Source organism: Muntiacus reevesi, chromosome 2, assembly GCF_963930625.1.
Source record: "Muntiacus reevesi chromosome 2, mMunRee1.1, whole genome shotgun sequence".
NCBI classification, from domain to species: Eukaryota; Metazoa; Chordata; class Mammalia; order Artiodactyla; family Cervidae; genus Muntiacus; species Muntiacus reevesi.
This window is the reverse complement of record NC_089250.1, coordinates 138186172-138209580: the sequence shown is the minus strand read 5'-3', so window position 1 is coordinate 138209580 and position 23409 is coordinate 138186172. Positions and strand designations below refer to the sequence as shown.

Here is a 23409-nt window from a genome sequence, read left to right as displayed (position 1 = left end):
CAGCAGTATTTTTTTATAGCACACACACACACACACACACACACACACACACACACACACATACAAAGCAATAAAAACCCAGGAAACAACCCAGAAGTTCTACCAGTGAGAAATGGTTAAATAAATGGCAGTATATCCACACAACAGAATACCACAGGGACATTAAGGAGGGTAAGTAGATTATATGTACAGAAAGCTATGCAGAAAGCTACAGTGCATATAAAAGCTATACATTTTCAGTTATATCCCATTTGGATTATCTTAAAAAGAATCTTATTTTTCTTGAACTAAATACAATAAACTTAATAGTGGTTACCTCTGGGGAGTAGAACTGGGATGTTGCGAGTGGAAAGAAACTTTAATAATACTCTATAGTTGGAGTTTTTTAACTATGAGAATTTATGACTTTGACAATAAAAAGTAATTAGACATAAACTGGATATATCTTCTGGAATTATAATGGGGATGAGTACAGTTCCAAGAACCATGAGAAGGTTCCAAGGTGGCTCCAATTTTTACTTCTGAGGCAAAGACTTTTAGAACATCTTCAGTGAAAGACTATTTTTTAGGAAGTTAAGAGGATAATTTTGTAATTAAAAAAAAATATTTACACCACACTGAGATAATATGAATAATCATGACTATAAAAAAAAAGATTAAAAATGTCCAGGGAAGTGCTTAGTGAAATCTCAGAATTCTCCAGCATGCAGAACCAGGCAAAGATATTGTCAGAAGGTGACTTTACTTTTTCCAGATGTTTTGTTAAATGGTGCTGTCTCCCCGGGGCTCATTCTGCCCGGATTGTTGCCAAAAATGGACTTCCTGCTTTTCCTTTCTTTTCCTCGGCTCGAGCCAGATGCATTTAGAGTTGACAGGCCTGTTCCCATAAAATGAAAATAAATAAGCCAAAAACTACAAGCAAGGGAACTCAACATTTTCCATCCCTGCTAATGTTTATTTTGAAGTCCTGCTACTCCCTTCTAACCCAGTACAGAAGATCTACTAGCATTTTTAGCACGATTAATAATAGCATTGCAAGTAATGACAGTGAAGTTTTTATCTCTGTAGGCAAATGGGACAAGACCTTCAGGATTATCACAAGACGACCACAAAATCACACCCATACCTACTGGGTTATGCAACAGAAAGATTTTGAAAAATTGCAAGAAAAAAATCTTTTAGAGCCTAAACAATTAGACTCTAGAACCTAATTAGTGCAGTTTGGAGAGATGAAAGAATGGCCAAAGGCCTGAGCTGTCATATAATTGTGTGCTAAGTGGCTTTAGTCCTGTTCGACTCTCTGTGACCCCTTCGACTCTAGCCTGCCAGGACAGAGGTCCATAGGATTCTCCAGGCAAAAATACTGGAGTGGGTTGTCATACCCTCCTCCAGGGAATCTTCCCAACCTAGGGATCGAACCCACAGTCCCCTAAGTCTCCTGCCCACTCGCGGCAGTTTCTTTACCACTAACATCACCTGGGAAGCCCATATCATAACTGTCCAGGATCAATTCCTGCCCATAGGAACCTTGATTTAACATCTACCTTCTTGGTTCCTCAGCTGCATTATCAGCAAAATGGGTGCAGTGATAGGAACTCATTCACAGGGTTAACCTGAGGATTAAATGGGAAACAGATTATGCTGATAACTATGTTTCAGGGCTTCTCTTCCTCACTCCTGGTCTTCCTGTCTGGCCAGTGCTAGGGCACATCAGGAACTTCACAGGTATTTGCTGAATGAGGAAACAAATTCACACCAAACAAACATGGCAGCTGGGCAGGATGTAAAGGCAACAGTGAAACCAGAGTTGCCTTCAAAATGGTCCCACTCTCTACAATTGTACCATTAGAGAGAATTCCTTTAGCTGAAGCAGTATTCAGGAAGGCCACTTTAAATGAAAATAAAATTTCCAAGAATATCATGTGAGAAGACAGGAGTAAGTAGTGTTTAATAACAGTGTGGGCTTCCCAGGTGGCTCAGTGGTAAAGATTTTGTCTGCCAATGCAGGAGACCCAGGAGAAGCGGGTTCGATATCTGGATTGAGAAGATCCCCTGGAGGAGGAAATGGCAAACCACTCCAATATTCCTGCCTGGAAAATCCCATTGACAGAGGAGTTTGGCGGGCTACAGTCCATAGGGCTGCAAAAAGTCGGACACAATTGAGCTCAATAAGAGTTTAGACTCTGGAATTTAAACCCTGTTCCCTGCGGAGTGACCTCACACAAATTACTTAACCTCTCTCACCACTTATTCCTCATCTCTAAGAGAGTCCTGCTTAGGATTACATGAGATAATGTATATCTGCATACTTAGTAGGGTGTCCTGTTCAGAGAAAATGTTTAGTGCAAAGTTGCTATGGGGCTTCTATATCTTTTTTTTCCTCTGAAGTATCTGAAACTGCAAAGATGCACAAAGTTGAACAAGTGAATTCTTTATCTTAAAACTTTTTTTGTGAATTTTGCCCTCTACACAATGATGTAACAGTGGATTTTCTCCCAAGGAAAACCAATGAAGGGTCAGAGTGAGGGGCTGCATTCATTCTGGGGTTTTTGCACACACCCTGGAACATGCTGACATCCCCCAAGGGTACATGATCCCCTTTGAGGAGCCTGGGTGTTCTCTGGGGTGGGGTGAGCAAGCAAGAAAACAAGCGCTGAGTGATCAAGAAAAGGGAAAGAATCTGGAGAGGCGCAAAGAAGTTATTGAAAGAGCAACAAAGACCCTTAATCTGCCCGGTTGGTCCCTTCACCAATGACAAGGACAACAACTATTTCCAATGAGCCAATTATTTTCTAGATAGTGTGCTAGTCACACTGTGCGCCTTATTGCTAATTTATATAACAACCTTGCAAGTTAGGGCTGTTTATACAAAAACCTTGCAAGTTATGCCTGTTTCACCAGTAGAGAACCCAAAGTGCAGAGAAGTTATAGAACGCCCTGGCCAAGTCACTGAGGAGTGACTGCCAGTGAAGCAGGTCCATGATCTGGGGAGGGATGCACCCATGGTCTTCACGGTGCTTCCCTGCTCTGAAGAAGTTTTTGCATGGTGGCTCCTTGGGAAGGGACTTGGGATGGTGAAAGGTGAGATGCATAGAAATTGATGATGTAGCAAAATTAAACCAACAGTAGGGCAAAATGAACACTTTTAAAAATTATTATATTCATATAAATTTTTAAGTTGTATCTCAAAGAAATTCACACTGTAGGGTATTTTCCTCCTGAATTATTCAAACAAATCATAATGACAATAAATATTTAGAAGCTATTACGACAATGATTTGGGCAATGCAATTTACTCATTATGAGAAAGGAAATAAATTTGGGGAAAAAAATGTGAGAAACTTCAATTACTAAAAGAAAGGTTAAAAAAGGGGGGATTAGAATATAGCATACTTATAAAGGATGTGTGCTATTTAAACACTTTAAAAAACAGCACACTTGGAATTTTAAAAACAAGCCAAACAACCCCATGCTCTGCCTGTGCCTCATCAGAAACTGTACCAAATGACCTTTGACCCTTCCACGATCCTCTATCAGTAGAGAAATGTAATCTTTCATGGTGACTTCAAATATCTCTGGGAACTTGTGCTCTTTGTTGACTCAGTGCTTGAGAGGAAAAGACAGAGCCAGAGGAACATTCTGGGTGCAGTGACAGCTAAATTTATAAAGAGCAAGAGATGCAGTGAGTATGGTTCTTGGATGGAGTGGTCTTCACATTTGTTCCTGAGATGAGGGACATGCAGGCCATGAGACTCATCAACAGTGAAAGAATTTTATCCCATGATAAGAACAATTTCACTAACTATAGATATGGTGTACTCATGAGACAGAAAGTCCGGATCTGTGAAACTAAACCTACATGGCCAGGTTCTTTCATTTCTTTGAAATCTGTTGTTGTTTAGTCTCTAAGTCATGTCTGACTCTTTTGCAACCCCATGAATATGTAGCCCGCCAGGCTCCTCTGTCCATGGGATTTCCCAGACAAGATTACTGGAGTGGGTTGCCATTGCTGGCTACTTATTCACTCTTATCCTCCTCAACAGAATATGCTAGCAGATAGGCAGTAGCAGCTGCCAAAAGTTTAAAAACAGTTTATATTTATATATTTTAAAAGATGGTAACGATAACCCTATATGCAAAACAGAAAAAGAGACACAGATGTACAGAACAGACTTTTGGGCTCTGTGGGAGAAGGCGAGGGTGGGATGTTCTGAGATAATAGCATTGAAACAAGTATACTATCAAGGGTGAAACAGATCACCAGCCCAGGTTGGATGCATGAGACAAGTGCTCAGGGCTGGTGCACTGGGAAGACCCAGAAGGATCGGATGGGGAGGGAGGCGGGAGGAGGATCAGGATGGGGAACACATGTAAACCCATGATTGATTCATGTCAATGTATGGCAAAAACCTAAAGTAATTAGCCTCCAACTAATAAAAATAAATAAAAAAGAAAAAAAAATAATAAAAAAATAAAAAATAAAAGCAGTTTATAAGAGCAAATCTAAAATTGAGAAAGTTCTATGACTTTTATCGTCCTCTGGTGTGTGAAGAGACCACTGGTTATCTAATTTTTTGATAGCCTAAGACTTCTGTCCCCTTTGCAGGGCAGAGTGTGAGAACTGGGTCTTAAGATAAAGCCTCTGGAAGCAGGATCTGCATCCAGACCACCTTGAAAAAAACGAGGGTTGGTGTTTTAATTTCCCTCTCTAGGTCAAATTCATCCAAGCTGCTTACTAACATTTAGATGGGTGCCCCAATGCCAGCTGCTTTCCTGTCCTCAGAAATCTTGTACAAGGGAATCTTTCTTCTTAATAAGAGGAGATGAATTTTTCTGACTTCCAGATATTTATGGATTTCCTGTTTGCCCTCTGCCTCCTGCTGCTCCATTTGGATGAGCTCACTAGCAGCACACCCTAACAAGACAGGAGGGTAGTCCTAGGGTTAAGAGCAGGACTTTGGAGGCAGACGAGCTTCAGAGTCAGAATTCTATCCTTCATTAACTGAAATGCACAATTTTGGGGGCAATGGTTTATCAGCATAAGTTCACTTGTACTTCTAAAAATGGCCAATTGGGGAAACCTCCACTGAAATTTTGTCCTTGATCTTTGCAGTTTGGGTGGAGACTCACTACCTAGCTCAGGGATGGGGCACATGACATAAGTCCTAGACCAGGGGTCCCCAATCCCCAGGACATAGACTAGTAGTGGTCAGTAACTTGTTAGGAACAGGGCCCCATAGCAGGAGGTAAGGGGCAGGTGAGTGAGTGAGCAAAGCTTCATTCGTATTTACAGCCCTTTCCCATTCCAACTCCTATCAGATCAGCAGCAGTATAATGAATGTAACGCTCTTGAATCATCATGAAGCCTTCCTCTGCCCTCCTCTCCCACCCCTTCCCCCATGCCATCTGTGGAAAAACTGTCTTCCAGGAAACCAACTCCTGTTGCCAAAAAAGATTGGGGACCACTGCCCTAGACTGTCAGAGCATTGCATGTCCTTGATCACAGTGACTGGTTTGGGGATGGGCAAAAACCCAATGAAAAACAATGAAACTGCTGCTGAAAGTTCTGAAAGAGACTCATCCTGAAGCTGAATCTAGAAGCATGCAGCACTGGCCTGCTGCAGCTGCCTTGCCACCATGAAGGAAAAAGGGCCAACACAGTGGTGACCCAGTGAGAGTCAATGGGGTGATCCTATGAAGTGAGAGGAAAGCCCTGGATAGAGATGTATTTGAAACTTGTTTATCTCTTCATTTTTCAACACACAAGTCAATACATTTCTTCTTTGCTTATGACAATTTCTGCCACTTTCAAAGAAAAGAGTCTTAACTGATATGCTCTGAAACCTTGGGCCAATTATTTCATCTCTCTCAGATTGTTTCATGTAAAAATAGGGATAAATCTGCCTACTCACAGAATTATTATGAAGTCATTTAAGATGATGTATGTAAAATATTTAATACAAATCCTGGTACTTAAAATTAAGGGCTTAATAAATTTTAGCTATTAGTTGTTGTGAATATTATGATTATTATTAACTATTATGAAGAGAAATGGTATGGTCTGAAAAAATGATAATATTTTGGTATTATCCACAGCAGCATCAAAGCAAATAATAATATTTAGAAGGTACTAGAACAGTGATTTCTACAACACATTTTAGTTATTTTGAGACCATTCACAATACCTGATTTAATAGCATATTTGTATCTTTTGGTATCTTTAAATGCTATAAATGATACTGTCTACTCTTACCTGGGAATTTTACTGCTTGGCAATAGATGACAAGGTCAGAAAGCTCTGGTGCAATCTGTCTGCTTTCCTTTTTATTCTGAGGAAGATAAAATTCTTCTCCCAGTTCCATGTCATAAACCTATTAAGGGAACAATGATACTGGTTTACAGGGAAGGTACCGATCAGATCACTTACCTCTGACTCCCCAAAGCTCTTTGTTCCTTTCTTTTGTGATCAGTGTGTTTCACTTGCTCTATCCTATCCATATACACATTCTAACACCTTCCCTAGAGAAAAGCTTTCTGAGAGCAATGGCTGAGTCTAACATTTTTCATCTTCCCCCAGGGCATATAGTTCAGGGTCTAAAATGTAGAACATTCAATGCATATTTGTTGAACAAATAGATGATGGAGTATGTATCTTCTGTGGCTCAAATTCTTGGCACATTTTGTTATTTTGTTCTCCAACAATGTCACTGCAACTATCAATTTGCTCAAAGTCTAACACTGTGAGGCACTTGAGGACTGGGTCCAGGTATCTCATTTATTTTTCCATTCTTAGTGTCCTCCCTCTGCTAACACTTCCCAATCAGCCCCGTTTATCTTCTTGGTCATCCCAAACAACTTTAAAACTTCCGGCAATTCACTAAACATACCAGGTTGTCCTCCTGCTCTGAATGCCCTGTTTTCATCTGCTTCTCAACTTCATCTTCCAGATGATCTGATAACAATGTGTAATCACTGCTCTTTGTAATTATTTCCAAGCGCTGTTGACATGTTTACTTCCATTGCTAAATCACCACCTGTGTTACCTTAGTGCCTACCACATGCTACACCTCCAGTAGGTACTGGCTGGAGGAATAAATGACTAACTTTCTATAAATGATAGAAGGGGGCCCATATCATCACTGTATGGGCTTTGGCATTCAAGGGAAAGTGAGGGGCAAGGTGAAGGGAAGGGATAGGGATGGAGTGAAATCCTATCTGAAACTGACAAGAATACCATGTCCAAGTGCAATCCAACAGAAACCATTCACCTACCTTTCCTTTGTTGCAAGCAGAGTTATCTGCTTTCTTTATCCTCTTGGGGATTTCTTCATTATACTCAAACTGAAGTTTGTCATTACATGATTTATTTTCAGGTCTGTCTTCTAGAATGTTGTCTGAAAATGAGTTGGCAGGCTTTAGTGAATAAGAACTGAATGCTTTACTTTAAGGTTGTGTCTATACATCACTGCAAGAATATCCAGGTTCTTGTGTTTATCTGTAAGACTGAGGTGCTGACTACATATTACCAAAATAATGGCTTAAATTTTTAAATTTTGTTAAATGATATATTCATTTTTGATTGAATGGACTAACTTACCAGTTAGTTCTGGTACCATATAGACATAATCTAAATGAGAAAACTCATTTTTGCACAATTCGAATTGTGCACAGATTATGGAAGATACCCTGTCAAGAAGCTCTCAGCACACAAGTTTGGGAAAGGTTGATTGGTTGAATCACTTCTTCACTTCATGGTACAGACATGATTTAATCACTCTCACTTAAAAACGAAGCTATTAGTTTCTTTTACCTCTAGAAATGTCAAAACCAGAGGGGAAAAAGGCATTGTTATTTGCCATGCAGTTTTCACAAATATACTTAATTGGAAAGTAAAGTTTTCATAATTGTCTATCAATTTATGAAGGGAAAATCTTAAGATGAGGAATCAAGATAGATTTAAACATTTCCAAAGTATGACAGATAATCTTATACTTTGCTCTTACTTTGGTATTTCTATTCAAAATGACTGTAAAGGTTTTAGGAAAATAAACATGATTATGTTCTTTTAAAATGACAAACAAGAAAGCTCATTTCTCACCCACAATTTACTATCTCATCAGACCACAAATGCTTAGACCAAAATATCCTTATACCAAATCAGGGCCATGCAGGCTGCCAAGAAATAAATTAGATCTATCAGTTAATGACATTTTTATTCTTATAAGTGTCACATGCGAATCAGACCTAAACAATAGAAAACAGAATGCTGACATTCATGCAGTTAAAATGCCAGGTTCAAATGGCTTTACCTTCCTGACTGTTAGGAGCAGGAGAAGCAGTAAGGACATCTGCTACAGAAAAACAGAATCAGAAAGGGGACAAAAGTAAGGAAAATTAAGGCAAAAAGCCAGATAAATTAAATTAAGGTATGAAGTAAAGCATAAATAACAACAGCTTAAATTACAACATAAATGAACTAAGAACTCTTCCACTGATTTAATAGTTTGACTATTAAGGGATGCAAAGACTAGCAATAAAAGAAGTGCAAACATTGTTAACATTAATCATGCTGCCACATTCACATTACCTATCTTCAGTTACTGATGGTCCTAATAGTCTGCAAAATACTTCATGTCGAATAGATAGAAATTGATTAATTTGTTAGAATCATGCAATCATTAGACTTCATATATATGAAGTCACAGAATATCTATATAAAGTTGTAAATTCAAATCTATAGTGCATGTTCAACGCTAGTTAAGATGTACAGCAAGGTTGGGGAAAAATTAATTGATATTGCTTTAATAAAATTTAATTGAATAAATATTCATTAAGAACTTACTGGCCAAAAGGCAGAGTAGTACTTCCTGAAATAAATGAGCCTCATTTGCAACTTCCTTTAGATTTTCTGGAAGTAATTTTCAGATAGTTCCCAGGAACTATCACAGTTTTATAGCCAAAAAAAGGTTTTAGAGAAATTTGCTCATTTTATATATGTGAAAACTGAGGACTAGAGTTGTCAAAGAGATAAACTGGGCTACCTAGGTGAGTTTTCAGCCTGATTTGCTTTCAATGGATTCAGAAAAGTGAAAGTGAAAGTGTTAGCCACTCAGTTGTGTCTGACTCTTTGTGATGTTATAGACTATAGCCCGCCAGGCTCCTAAGTCCATGGAATTCTCCAGGCAAGAATACTGGAGTGGGTTACCATTCTCTTCTCCAGAGAATCTTCCCACAGCTTTTGAGGAATAGGCTATAAGAAATGATCTTGACTCCTTCCTGTTATCATGCTTTTTCAGTCTCCCAATTAGAGAATATGCCCCTTGTGTTAACTGACAGGATTTCAGGTCAGTTTTTAGTTGATGGTATGAAGCAGTCAGGGCTTCCCAGGTAGCTCAGCTGGTAAAGAATCTGCCTGCAATGCAGGAGACCCTAGTTCAACTCCTGGGTCAGGAAGTTCCCCTGGAGAAGGGAAAGGCTACCCACTCCAGTATTCTTGGGCTTCGCTGGTGGTTCAGATGGTAAAGACTCCACCCAAAGACTTAGGCTCGATCCCTGGGTTAGGAAGATGCTCTGGAGGAGGGCGTGGTAACCCATTCTAGTATTCTTGGCTGGAGAATCACCATGGACAGAGGAGCCTGGCTGGCTACAGTTCTTGGGATCACAAAGAGCCAGACATGACTAAGCAACTGACTGAGCACATGAAGCAATCAACTACTACTAAGGACAATTATTAAATGGACAGAGACTAGTATTATATCTGGGGGCAGAAACAGATTAGACTGTAGCTGCTGACCATGATGGAGGCTCACGGAAACATGACTAGACAATCACGCTGCATGAGAAGTGGATATTTGGAGGAGGCTTGGCTGTCATTTTTTTTTTACGTTTTTTTTTTATGTAGGCCATTTTCAAAGTCTTTAGTAAATTTGATACAGCACTGCTTCCATTGCATGTCTTGGCTTTTTGGCAGTGAGGCATGTGGGATTCCCAGCTTCCTGACTAAGGATGGCACCTGCATGCCCTGCAATGGAAGACAAAGTTTCAGCTACTGGCCTTCCATGGACGTCCCCTGGCTGCAGTCTTAATGCAAGTGGTAAATGGTTGCGTTGCTGGTCTGGGTATATCTGCACATTAACAAAACAATGAGAAGTAATATAGTCTACATTTAAATGCTTAAGTAAACAGGAACTTTGGCATTTTTTCATGACTAAATATTTGTCTTTCAGATGTTGCCAAAATTAAAACAATCTATCATCAGCAGTGGGTACCTGAGGAAGCATTTTGTAATCCCTAGCAGAGATATGAATTTCGTCCAGATGAAATACACCTGAAACCTAATTCTTTTGTAAGAAGACCCCTTCACCTGTAAAACAGGGTAGGTAGTATCATTCCTGTGACTTTTTTGTAGTGCACCATTAGTCTTCACCCGTGTTGTTTTCTCTTTTTGGTGGGGCCAGAAGGAAATGTCTGGTTGGCTTAGTAATTGGAGAACCACGGTAGGGGGGTGGGTGCAGAAGGGGAATGATGCTTCATTTTTTCCCATGTTCTTGCAAAGCAAGAGTGAAAGCAGTGAAGGAGAAGCAGAGTATGGGAACTCGATGCTGCTCCCTGCAGGTGGTTCAGGAGATAGAAAAGATTTAACCACAGTCTACAAGTTCCACCAAGAGCATCAGACATGCCAGATACTGAAAGAGTAAGAATGTGGCCTCTCTGCTGTAATTCTACCTCTTTCTCTAGAAACCAATTTAGGAACAACTCCTGTGCTGCTTTCTGCATCCTCTTCTTTCCTTTAGTAATGGCTCTAGTGGCTGACAGAATCCCCTTCCTTGCTTGGTCCTCCTTGCTAAGTGACAGGATTCCAGAAACTCTTAGATAATATTACAACAATCTGTACTGTTTGTCTATAGAGTGCCAGACTTATTTTGGAGAAAAAAAAAGAAAACCACACCAAAAAACCCAGTAGAAAAATCATCCAACTGTGCGTCCCTGAGTACAGCGTCATGTTGGCTCTCTTACCATCAGAGAGGGATTCATAATCATAATCATATTCATCCTCTTCATCTTCCTCTTCCTCATTATTAGCAGGTGGGGAGTTGGCATTGCTACCGTTATAAGCCTGAGCTTGCATGGATGCTAGCTGATGAGCCTGTAAGATATCAATAATTAAAGACTGTAGATACCCAGCTACTAAACTTTCATCAATGGTTTTCAAAAGGACTACCCAATGCTTACCATAGTCCTAAAAAGTGGCTTAACCTATTTTGATTATTAGGGGGAAAAAAACCCCAAAACTCTACATTCGCTTAAAATACAACATTAATACTTAGGCAAATGTTAACATCTTTGCAGGAGGAATCCAGGAACATTTAGAAAACTATCACAAGGAATTGGAATCCAGGTCCCCTAGGACTACTTCCCTCCTTCCCAGGAGAAACCTGGGTGCTTCAGAGAATCATCAATCATGAATGATGAGGAAGTAAGTCAGTCCATTCATTTTGAAAAAGAAAATCTCTGCTAAAAAACTGTCCCCCTCTTCTTAAAATACTATCTAAAGGTCTTTGACATTGAGAGAAATGTTAGAATTCCTATGGATGGGAAAAAAGAATAGTTGATTTAGACAAAATTCTTTGAACAATATAAAGTTTTTTCAACAAATAAAGTTTTATCAACTTTTCAGAAAAAAGTTTTTATCTGAACCATCAGTCAGATTAACAAAATAGGCTTAGAAGCTTCTGGAAACTTGATGTGTGCTATCAGAAAGGTCATGTGCCTCTACATTTGAGTAGAATTACTGTGAGGGAATAACACAGGACACAAGAATAAATATAAATCTGGGAGCCTAGCATAAGGAAATAGTCCAAAATACAGGCAAAGTTATTTGCGTGAATTAAAAACAGGAAACAACCTAAAAGTCCAACAATAGAGGAACTAAGTCATGCAAGTATATACATATATACACTTGTAAGTGTACATGTGCTCATCCATGTGAGTATATACATATGTAGACTCATAAGTGTACGTGTACACATCCATGTGAGTATATACATATATATACACCTATGCAAATATATATAATTCTATATCCTTTGTTTGATAACTATACGTTAAGACCTTTATGCCTCTATATAATGATTATATAAAATGACATGCATAAAAGGCTAGATTTTAAATATTAATACAGGCAGGCACAGATTCCTTGGGCAGTCTAGTGAGATAAGATCCCTCTCAGAATATTTTAAATGCATAGAATAAAATATACAAGATTACAAAGGAAAAAAGGAATGTTGACTACAGTTATCATGGTAAAAAGACAAATCAATGCTATAGGAATATATGTTTCTTTACTAACACAGTGAAAAATATATAATGGCAGGTCGTGTAATGCTTGTAAAATAGTGATGAGCATAAATAATTCTTGGAGATAAAGGCAGCAACTCTGATATAATATGAAAAACCTGTGATTTCTATTGATGACAAAGACATATACTGCCAATTCTATTCTGGTGTGTTTCTTATATTTATAATCAGAGGAAAGTCTAAATTTTAGCTACAGGTTAGTGAAAATTAAGATGTAATTTTTTTTTTCCTCAGGAATTCTCTGGAGGCCCAAGTGATTAGGACTCTGCTTCCACTGCAAGGAGAATGGGTTCAATCCCTCGTTGGGGAACTATTAATGAGATCCTGAAAGCTGCGTGGTGTGGCCAAAAAAGAAAAAGATGTATTTTTTTTTTCATCTAACTTCATGGGCCTCCTGAATTCTATCCATAGATTCTATTAGGGTTAAGAATCCCTGTGCTGTAGGTTGTGTTTGGCTTTGGAATTAAGTGTATTTTACAATAATTCTCTCTTAAGCTTCCTGAAATGTGATTATATTGCATTTGTAATAAAATATATACATAAGGAAGATAGGATTTAGGCTATCTCAATACCCAGATAAATCTTTTACAATGCAGTCAACTCCAGATAATTGAACATGGCCTAAGCTCAAAATTTTTATGGAACACTAGCTCCATGGATGTTAACAGCTGTTATATAAAAAAATGACAATTACAGTAACCATACAACACAATGGAAGTTTAAAAACAACATCTTACAGAAACTAAAACACATTCCTACTACAGAGTTTCTCAGAGCCTTCATTAAATATGCTAAAGGACATCACGGTTCTTCAAAGATCTTCAGTGCAGCATTTCCCACGCTTATTTAACTGGGAATTTTTTTTTTTCCCAGAGTGTCTCATAGGATTAGCGTTCTTTCAAACTTTGGGAAATATGCTCCAGGCACAAGTGAGCCACAGAAGCAAGTCTATCTGTCCTGGATAAGCAAATAACCTCCAAACAGTAAACACGCAGGGTGGAGCCAAGTATCATGAATAGCGATGCCAAGAGCTGGGAAGCCTGGCCCCCCACCCCCTCCCCAGGCAGAAAGTTGGGGAAACCAGGAAGGGGAGAGCTGCCAGTCAAAGTTCTACCACCAGGTATCAGAAAGCGGAGTGTCAAGGCCCCATCAACTTGCAGGTACTTCCCCCAGTGCAGGAAGTATGGGATGGGTGACCTGATGACAGTCAAGAGCTGACTTCTTTATTCTTTGCAATATCCTACTTACTTTAGGACAGAACAGGATCTCAGCCCTTGATAAAAGCAATTCAGATATAGGTCAGAGGGTCAGAGGTAGGGATCAGGTGAAGAGACTGGCTCAGATGGGCCCAGGCAGGAGCCATGTCTCACTGGCTTTATTCCTCCAGCCCCTAGCACAGCACCTGGCACTGAGTGAACTGAGTCTAGCAGGTTGGAGTTCAGAAGACCAAGGGTTCAGAAATCAGGCTGTGAGTCAGTCTTTCCTTGCTAAGGGTGAGTTCTTTGAATAGAAAGGACCCAGATGCTGTAAGTTAGGGATGGGTCTGAGCACACTGGAACTCTAGGCATGCACCACTCAGCCCCATGTGAACTCAGATCACCAGGTCTGGACCCACAACCTGTCAGGCAACTGAAAAGCCTTGACAATATGACTGTCAGCAGCATGTCAGTAGCTCAGTCATGTCCAACTCTTTGCAACCCCATGGACTATAGCTCACCAGGCTCCTCTATCTATGGAATTCTCCAGGCAAGAATACTGGAATGGGTAGCCATTCCCTTCTCCAGGGCATCTTCCCAACCCAGGGATTAAACCTAGGTCTCCTGCATTGCAGGCAGGTTCTTTTCCATCTGAGCCATCAGGGAACTCCCTGGAAAATCACAGGGGTCTGGAACTGTACTTAAAACACTGATAATGGAATTACATTGTCCCATTTTTCCAAAAGGAGGAAGAAGTAAGTTGTGGAAGTCAAGTGGTAGGAAATGTCAAGGTGATACCTGACAAAGTCTTAAAATGGATTATTTGGTTGTGAGAACACAGAAAATAAAGAGGTGACTAGAAAGAAGTAGAACAAGTTTACTAAGAAAAAATCTCCCATACAGAAACCTGTTTAGACCTTTTGGGTATGGTAACTCACTTTGTGGGAAATAACAAATAAGCAGCATTTTCCAACTTTCAGGATGGTAAAAATTCTTCTTAAGTAAACAGATTACCAGGACTTCCTTATGGCAATTCTGATTTTGTTAGGCAGATTTGGGACCTAAAACTCTGTGTCTTTGAAAGTGCCCCAGTGATTCTTTCTTTCTTTATTTGGTTGCACTGGGTCTTAGCTGCAGCATGCAGCGTCTTTAGTTGTGGCATGTGGGATCTAGTTCCCTACCAGGGACTGAACTACTCAGTCCTCCTGCATTGGTGTGCAGAGGCTTAGCAGCTAGACCACCCGGGAAGTCCCTGCCCCAGTGGTTCTTATCAATATATCCTGACTTCTGGACTGCCTTTGACAAAATCTTTCCTAAAGACCAGAATCAGAATCCTGCCTCTGCCACTATGAGCTGGGAGACTTGGAGAAAGTCCCATAGATGGCTAGACCTCAATTTATATTCTGTAAAGAAAGAGGTTGAACCAGATTCTGCAGAAATGTGGGCTTCAGCGAACAGAGAACCAGACAGGAGGCATAATCACCTAAACTCCAGGGAGGGCCTGCAAAAAGGGCCACAGGGCTCTCCAATGGGTCGTCTGGGTCAAGGGCAACCTGGGAGAAGGCACAGTTTGGAAAACTACTAATAAATACATTGGATGACAAATGTTAAAACCCACAGGGAACCTTATATGTTGTAATAACATACTCAAACCAAGAAGAGCAAATTTAAGAGCGATAAATGTGAGGCTCCTGCCATGCAGAAGTTTAACATTAATTGTAAACCTGGAAATATGGGGAGACTAGACATAAGTTTAGTCCTGTGAAAACAACTGAACTCTTTGTTTTTCACAAACTCAACATGGGCCTGGTAGGTGTTAAAGAATTTAAATAGCAAGAACAGTCTGAGGTTGTATTAACTGAGGTATAAAGTTCAGATTAAGAGAGGTGATGCTTACACTGTTAATGAGTTGACAGACCCTGAGCATGAACTTAGTTCTGGAAATCATGTTTTAAGATGGACAAATTCAAGCATATCCACAAACGTAAGAATATCAAAATAGTCTTAATGGAAGAGTCATATCCTGTGAGGCACTGTTGACACAACAGGAAGGTTTAACTTGGAGAAGAGAAAAGCTGGTGAGAAGAGACATGCTGGCTTTCAAGATGTGCAGTTAGTCTGTGCAGCTGCAGAGGAAAGTTGTGCCAAAGAGTAGGAGGAACAGGAAGGAAGATTCAATCTCCACATACAGAAGACTTTTGCAACAACACGATCTATTCATTAGTGGAATGGACACTGTGTAAGTCATTGCAAATGTGTAAAGAACAGGAAAGGCAGCAACTACAAGAACATCCAACTATGTCTTGAAGACCATAGAGCACAGGGCAGCTGGATCTGCTTGGCACTGAAATGTGGGCAGTAGTTTCTGGATAAAGACAGCAGAGTGGAGGAACAGTGCTGCAAAAAAAAAAGTGCCTTTTATGTGGGGGAGTCAGTTTCTGCTGCAGAATTTGAGGAGGTCAGGCATAAGCATATACACGCTAACATTTTGGTCAAACGGCTTCATAACAAAGCCCGTCTGCGTAGGTCTCATGGCTTCTGGAACCCAAGTAAATGCAGCAGCTTTGGGGAGTGCAGATCTGCACAAAGGCAGACCTGGTAGATGTCTCAAACTGGTGGCACTTAGGGCTGACTTCACCTCCAGGCCAGACTTGTTTGGCTGATGCAGTGTTTTAAGAATTTTTAATTACGGTTGCTCATTCATGAAGCCACGTGCACTCTCTTGCCCTCCTCACCACTTCCCAACTGTTATATATCCAGCTGGCTCTTATGTTTATGTTTCCTGGTTGGCCCCTGAAGGTGGCTGCTTTTGCAACTCTTGGCCCAGAGCTGTGCATGATGGTCAAATTGGGCAATGTGTACCTCCAGGGTACACGAAGACTTCTAGGAACATGCAGGCTTGGATCTTTAAAAGAAATCTATCTCCAGACTCAAGATTTTTCATCATGTTTGGGCACTCTTTTTAAAACAGGCTTGCCTGAGAACAAGCTTGTGGTTGGCTAATTTTCCCTTCCCACCTTCTCTTCATGATTGTTCTTCTCACTTTACAAAAAACAGGCAGAACTCTCACTGATCAAGCAACAATCTTACAGTGATACAGGAGATGAGGTGAAAAACCATTCCAGGCAGTAAAAAGAACATTTGAGGATGCAGAGCTCCTGAGAGAGTCTTAAGAAATGAAAGAAGGGGGCATCTTATTTCATCCAGGCAGTAAATACATTCAAGGTTTTATGTCTTGTCTATCATCTATCTGTATCTATCTATCTATCTACCTATCTCTCCCTTCTTCCCTTCCTTTCCTCTGTCTGTCTATCCATCTACCTTGGAATTAAACTTTAGAAGTGAGATGTGCATCAGAGGGATGATAATACAAATTTATGTGAATAAAAAAATAAGGTCAGACATTTTTTGATCAAATGTAAGTCTGACTGGGCTGATTTATTTGACAAGTACTGTTTTTGTATGTTACATTTGTATATAATTTATGTTATCTATTATATATTTATACAAAATAAATACTATTCTCCTCCTGTTGGGGACTGAGGTTTATGCAGCAACTCTTGGCTGTGGTAAGTTTCAAAAGTGGTGTTTCAGGGCCAACAGTGCCCTCCTAAACAGGGCAAATAGTTTTGGCAGCTGTCGTTCTGTGCAATGAGTAAGTGCAACCTGGCATATGGACTCACCCGTCCTGGACCTGAACTTTTTCACATATCCTAAGGCAGAGGGCCCTCCTATGCAGGCAAGTTTGGGGTGCTCTGAGTATAGATGTCATGAGTGAGGCAGACACAGAAGTGCCTTGGGGTCCACATACCACAGTGATACACCATGCCAGCTTCCACAGGGCTATGACCACAGAGCTGCTGCTACTGGGGGTCTACAGCTGACCTCAGGGGTCACAACTTCATGTTCAAGGGCTCCACAGGGGCAGGGACTCTAAAGGGGACTCCAGTGACCACTGAGGGATTGAGAATTGTGAAGCCCAGGTCCAGAGATAAAGGTCGCACATTATTCTGCCCAGAATAAATTAAATAATGAGGTATATGCTATGTCAATTTTTCAAAATAAAATTTTAGGTGAGTGGGAAGAGAGTATTTATCAGTCTATTAAAACAAAAGCCAAAACTCAAATATATCATTCAAGGAAAGGGAATCTCCAAAAACTGGTTACCTGGCTGAAAGTTTAGAATGACATCAATTTCTTTGTTCTCGGCATGCAGCATCCCTGTAACCTCTTTAACAAGAGCGTACCTTTTGCTTTAAGATATCCACTGGTGTCTGATGGGCTTTTAATTTCTTATTTTTGAGAAGCACTTTCCTTCTGAGTTGGTCAGGCGAGGGGAGCATTGGATCATCTGAGAAATCACTCTCAAATAAGAATTTAGCCACCAGTTTTTCTCCAAACACAGTCTAAAACAATACAGGAAAACACATCATCAATGACTTTTGTCTATACTTAAATCATTTGGCTAGGTATTTCAGCCCAATGGAATTCTTCTAAAAATCCCAAGAAGAGGAACTAGGAAAGAAGCTGTATCCATGTGTCCCCACCCCTCTGCATAGTTTCTTAGTGGAAAGAAGGGAGGCAGTGAGAAACCAGGAGGAGGGTTTTAGGGCATCACTGACTCGATGGACATGGGTTTGGGTGGACTTGGGGAGTTGGTGGTGGACAGGGAGGCCTGGCGTGCTGTGGTTCATGGAGTTGCAAGGAGTCAGACACAACTAAGCGACTGAACTAAACTGAACTGAACCAGAGGGCAGCTCTAACTGCTTAGGAAAACACTCTGGGGTCTGATGTACAAAAGAAGAAAAAGAGATTCAGTCAGAGCTGTGGTTTGTAGAATATGGACTGTTCCAGATGTGGGCAGGAGGTCACAGGCTACAAACCTTGAAGAACGTGGGGAGTTGGGGCAAAATGAAAAATAACAGGGAGAATTTGTCACCATTTGGTATAAAGAACGCCATTCTCACAAAGGTTTCCTGAGCACTGGTCTCCAAAGGGACATTTGTGTCCCCCAAGGAGGTGGGTGTGGGGAAAGGTACAGGATGACCCCCTGGAGTGAGGGTAGAAAATATGGCAGTTTCTATTTCTAGTTGTCTTTTTTTTTTTTTAAATGAAAACAGAACACAAATGGAAGATTATTAGTGCTTAATGTACAGACTGAAAATGGAACCCTCAATGTATGTCAGAGGCTGTTCATAAAGGTCCCTGCAGGGCTGGCAAGGGGTCTCCACTGATGCAGAGGGACCAAAGGTGTGTCCCTCACATCTTTGTTTGGTACCAGCTTATTGAGATGATCACAGTTTGGGTGCCATGGTGACCACTGTGGTTAATTTCGAAAAAAGATTTTTCTTTAAAATATTTTGTAATTAGATGAAAAGTGATTATGAAAATCCTTTACAAACATACAGAAGCTTACACTTTATTCAAGGAAAATGCACTTAGTCAAAGAAAGTAAAGTCGCTCAGTTGTGTCTGACTCTTTGCGACCCCATGGACTGTAGCTGGCTGGTTTCCGTCCATGGAATTTTCCAGGCAAGGATACTGGAGTGGGTTGTCATTTCCTTCTCCAGGGGATATTCCTGACCCAGGGATCGAACTTGGGTCTGCAGGCAGTCTCTTTACCGTCTGAGCCACTGGTGAAGCCCACTTAGTTAGTCAAAGGAGTATTCTAAGTTATGCAATTTTCTTTAAAAAAAAGTACCCTAAAATTTCTGACTTTTTCTGTGCTGCACTTTGTTACCAAATGATGATGATTATAAAATCACTATTAGTCTGTTCCTATGTGATAAGTGTAACATTTTAACACTGATTGAGAAAGCAGTTGCTTTTTAGATAAAATTTGTGTTCTGGAAAGAGTAAAGACAACTGTCTAAAGATATTTCTATTGTTATGTGATTTTGTTATAGGAAACAATGTATTTTAACATAAACACTCATGTAGGCACAGTCAAAAACTTGGAAACAGATTTTCTAATGGTTACAAAATCCTCTAAATGAAGGATTTTAGTGGAGTTTGAACTCATCTGTTAAAAATATAAAAGTGAAAGTGTCAGTCGCTCAGTTGTGTCTGACTTTTTGCAACCCCATGGACTGTAGCCTGCCAGGCTCCTCTGTCCATGACTTCTCCAGGAAAGAATACTGGAGTGGGTCACAATTCCTTTCTCCAGGGGATCTTCCTGACCCAGGGATTGAACTCTCATCTCCTGCATTGCAGGCAGATTCTTTGCTATCTGAGCCACCAGGGAAGCCCCAAAATATAAAAGTATATAAAGGCAAGACCTTTACATACAAACTCTCTAGCCAAATTCCAACAAGAACCTTTGCCTCATTAATAGAATTGAGAAATGAGTACCGTGATTTAACAAGTGCAGTTAATGACAACTCTTTTCCATCTGTATATAGGTATCTTTGTAAGGCATCTTTATCAGCTACTATAGCTATTAAAGACAAATGCTGAAATAATAAACTAAACTTAAAACCAGACATGCAAGTCAGCAATCACAAAAGTTTCAAAAATAATGAGGTGTATTCAATCACATTGTTCCCACTGAAAATTTAGATAATAAATAAATAGTCCTAATTTTTTTTATGATAACAAAAGGTTTTTGTATTATTAATAAATAATAGCACTAAAATGCTATTCTTTACTTTCATCCTTTCTGTTACCCTTTTTTATATTTTATTTTTGCATGTTTTAATTAATATATAAAATATGTTAGTAAGTAGGATATATATATAATTTATGAATAATTTTTATGAATAAGTCAATATACACAATAGGAGTACATAGCATATTTTACTGATGCAATCAAAAAAGTTTAAAATCAAAAAAGTTTAAAAAAAAATCAAAAAACTTAAAAAAAGTTTAAAATAAAAAAAGTATGCAATCAAAAAAGTTTAGAGGGTTTCTCTGGTGGCTCAGCGGTAAAGAATCCACCTGCAATGTAGATGTGAGTTTGCTTCCTGGGTCAGGAAGACCCCACATTCCTTAGAGAAACTAACCCCATGTGCCACAATTATTGAATCGTGCTCTAGAGCCCGGGAGCTGAAATTAGTGAGCCCACAGGCCTAACTTACTGATGCCCTTGCGCCCTAGAGCCTGCGCTCTGCATAAAGCAAAGCCACTACAATGAGAAGTCCATGCACTGCAACTGGAGAGTAGACCCCACTTGCTGTGACTGGAGAAAAACTGGCACACAAAATAGATAAATAACATTATTAAAAAAAAAAAGTCTAGAGACCATCATTCTAAATGATGGCAAAGAAAAGGCAATATGAAAGGCTAATTAGTTTTGTTGGCATTAGTTTTGTATTTGGGAACATTTTCTTCTCTCCATGCCCCTCCCTCCCACTGAGAGCCATATTCCCATAAATGCCTTTACTAGTGGGGAAGGGGGAAGTATACTGGAGTATTTGCCTTTAAATCTGTTTGTATTATAGTTTCTTTGCATAAGGAAGAGCTGGGTGCTAACAGCAATTGTTGTGACCAGTCTAACCTCTTTGCCAACACGGATCTCTATATCTGAAGTTGGGCCGCAAGAAGATTTGACTTCTTTGCCCTTAAATATTTTCAGCTTTTCTATATATAACTGGCAGATGACACCCTGGCACCCTTGATTTGTGATTCCAAAAGTGTTGGAGAGTTGGTCTTCTTTTACCTCTGAAGGCTTTCTAGAAATTGCCAGAAGACTACAGAAGAATGCTTCAATCATTAGCTGAAAAGATGAACCACTCAAGAGAGAGCGCCAAGCTCATAGGGGCATCCCCATTTCTCAGGTTTGAGGGATCTAACTATACATGTTTCACAGCTGAGGTCTAGCTGTAGTGTGGTCCATGGTTGCCCCAAATTAAGCTCAACAATAGTCAAACAAGACAAAGACCAAGACACCATCCTGTCACTTAGCTGATACCTTACCTTGAAAATTTCTGCCATTTTTCGTTGCTGAGGCAATGAACAGTGGTTCTCAATCGATATGATGATGGGTAGGTCAGAGTTGATGAAGGCACTGCGATCGATGGCTTCAACCACTTCCTGTGAGGGCCAAAAAGTCTCATCAGAGCCCAGATATCTGCCCAGGGTGTCAGGAAGCAAGGTACTAATAGCCACAGAAGGCATCTAACTTGGTGTATGCAGAAGACTCTGGCCAAAATGGTTTCTATCTTTTTAAATTTATTTTCAAGTTAAGCAATACAATAGGTTATTTTCTATAAAGACATTAAACTATTCACATTATATTAAGTATTGTTCACATACTATGTAGAACAGTTATCAGTATCGTCAGTTTAACAAATCAACATATATATATTGAGTATATTATAGGTAAGATACATTGTTTTAGTTACAGTATCAAAAATAATGATGCATAAGATACTTTCCTGCTTTCAAGGAGTTTACAATCAAATCTACTTGGGGTAATAAGACATATATCACCTATATTTATGTATGCACATAAATATAGTTATCAATCCCTCCTTTCCTCAGTATAAGGCAAAAGAAGTTTAAGGAAGGCTGAATAGGAAAATGAGTTGTAGAGAAAATATACTTTAGCCATTATCTTCACATACAAGACAGAAACAGTAATATTCCTTCTCAGTCCAGTTACAGTTCAGAAACTTTGCCACAGCCAAAGACCCTCAGATTGAGGTTTATAATTGCACAATGAACAAATAAACTACCTAGAAACTGACATCATAATACAATGAGACCAGTCTTCCTGAGTGATGAATCTCCCGAGGTGGAATCGGTTCTCATTACTCTATAATGTTGTTTCATCCTCTCTCGACATGTGATGTTGGCCTTTGTCAGCAGAACACCAGGAAAAATGATCTTTAATTCTTACAGCAAGAGAACAACTCCTACCTTTTATGTATCATTTTACGATACAGAAATTACAATAACATTATTACATGATAATTAATTTAAGGTAATGGTTACTAAACTTTGGCTGAATGGGAATATAAGGAGAGTTTTAGATCAGTTCCCCCAAAAATGAACATGTGCACATCCCCACAATTTGGAGGTCTTAAGCCCCAGGATAAGAACCCCCCCAACCTAAGGTATAACTTGGAAGAGTCACTATTTAAATGATGAATAAAGATAATGACTCTCTGTGATCTGATCTAAAGAAAGTTATAAAGCATTACCTTGAAGGGGATCTTGGTTGTCAGGGTGTGTCCATGATAAATGATGGGCATTCCATCATCTCCGTCCCAGCAGTCCAACTCTACACTCCTACAGCCTTGCAGGAGGACCTGTGGGATCAATGAGTGAATCCACCCCAGATGAGCAAATGGAGATAAAGCCTCAAATTAAACCCAGCACAGGCTTCCACATATCAGTGTTCACGCTCCAGGCTAAAACAGAAGGGCCTAAGATTGAAAAGAAACATTGCATGTTGGCCAAAGGCCACAATATATCACAGGTGGGGAAGGGATAGAACAGATTAAGGTGGAAAGAGTGCTGACCAGAGCTAATACTAGTGGAAGGTAAAATTTGATAGCAATAACATATGATCATTTTCCCATCAACTTTGGTCCTTCAAGTGACCTACATATGGTATATCCTGAAATGAAAAAGCCAGGCTAGAGCTCTATTTGGGCAGATGTCAGAGGAGATGACACAGGTGCTGATGAGGAAATGAGGACACTGATTCTTTAATGAACTGAAATATTTATATGAATCTAATCAGGATAAAAGTTCCTCTGTGTGTGGTGCTAAGTTGCTTCAGTTGTGTCTGACTCTTTGTGACCCTATGGATTGTTGCCTGCCAGGTTCCTCTGGCTACGGGATTCTCCAGGCAAGAATGCTGGAGTGGGTTGCCAAGCCCTCTTCCAGGGGATGATCTTCCTGACCCAGGG

At 39.9% G+C, this 23409-nt stretch overlaps 1 protein-coding gene across 1 annotated transcript in view; it reads right to left on the bottom strand.

The window, feature by feature from the left end:
- The window catches only part of PLCE1 (phospholipase C epsilon 1), a 358298-nt gene that overhangs the window by 27595 nt on the left and 307294 nt on the right, over positions 1-23409 (bottom strand). Inside the window, exons 17-23 of the mRNA XM_065922944.1 lie at positions 22696-22803; positions 21467-21583; positions 17801-17959; positions 11017-11146; positions 7273-7394; positions 6254-6371; positions 746-877 (exon numbers count right to left, since the gene is read on the bottom strand). Coding sequence (XP_065779016.1) covers positions 746-877; positions 6254-6371; positions 7273-7394; positions 11017-11146; positions 17801-17959; positions 21467-21583; positions 22696-22803 — 886 coding nt within the window. The remainder of the gene's footprint in view (positions 1-745; positions 878-6253; positions 6372-7272; positions 7395-11016; positions 11147-17800; positions 17960-21466; positions 21584-22695; positions 22804-23409) is intronic.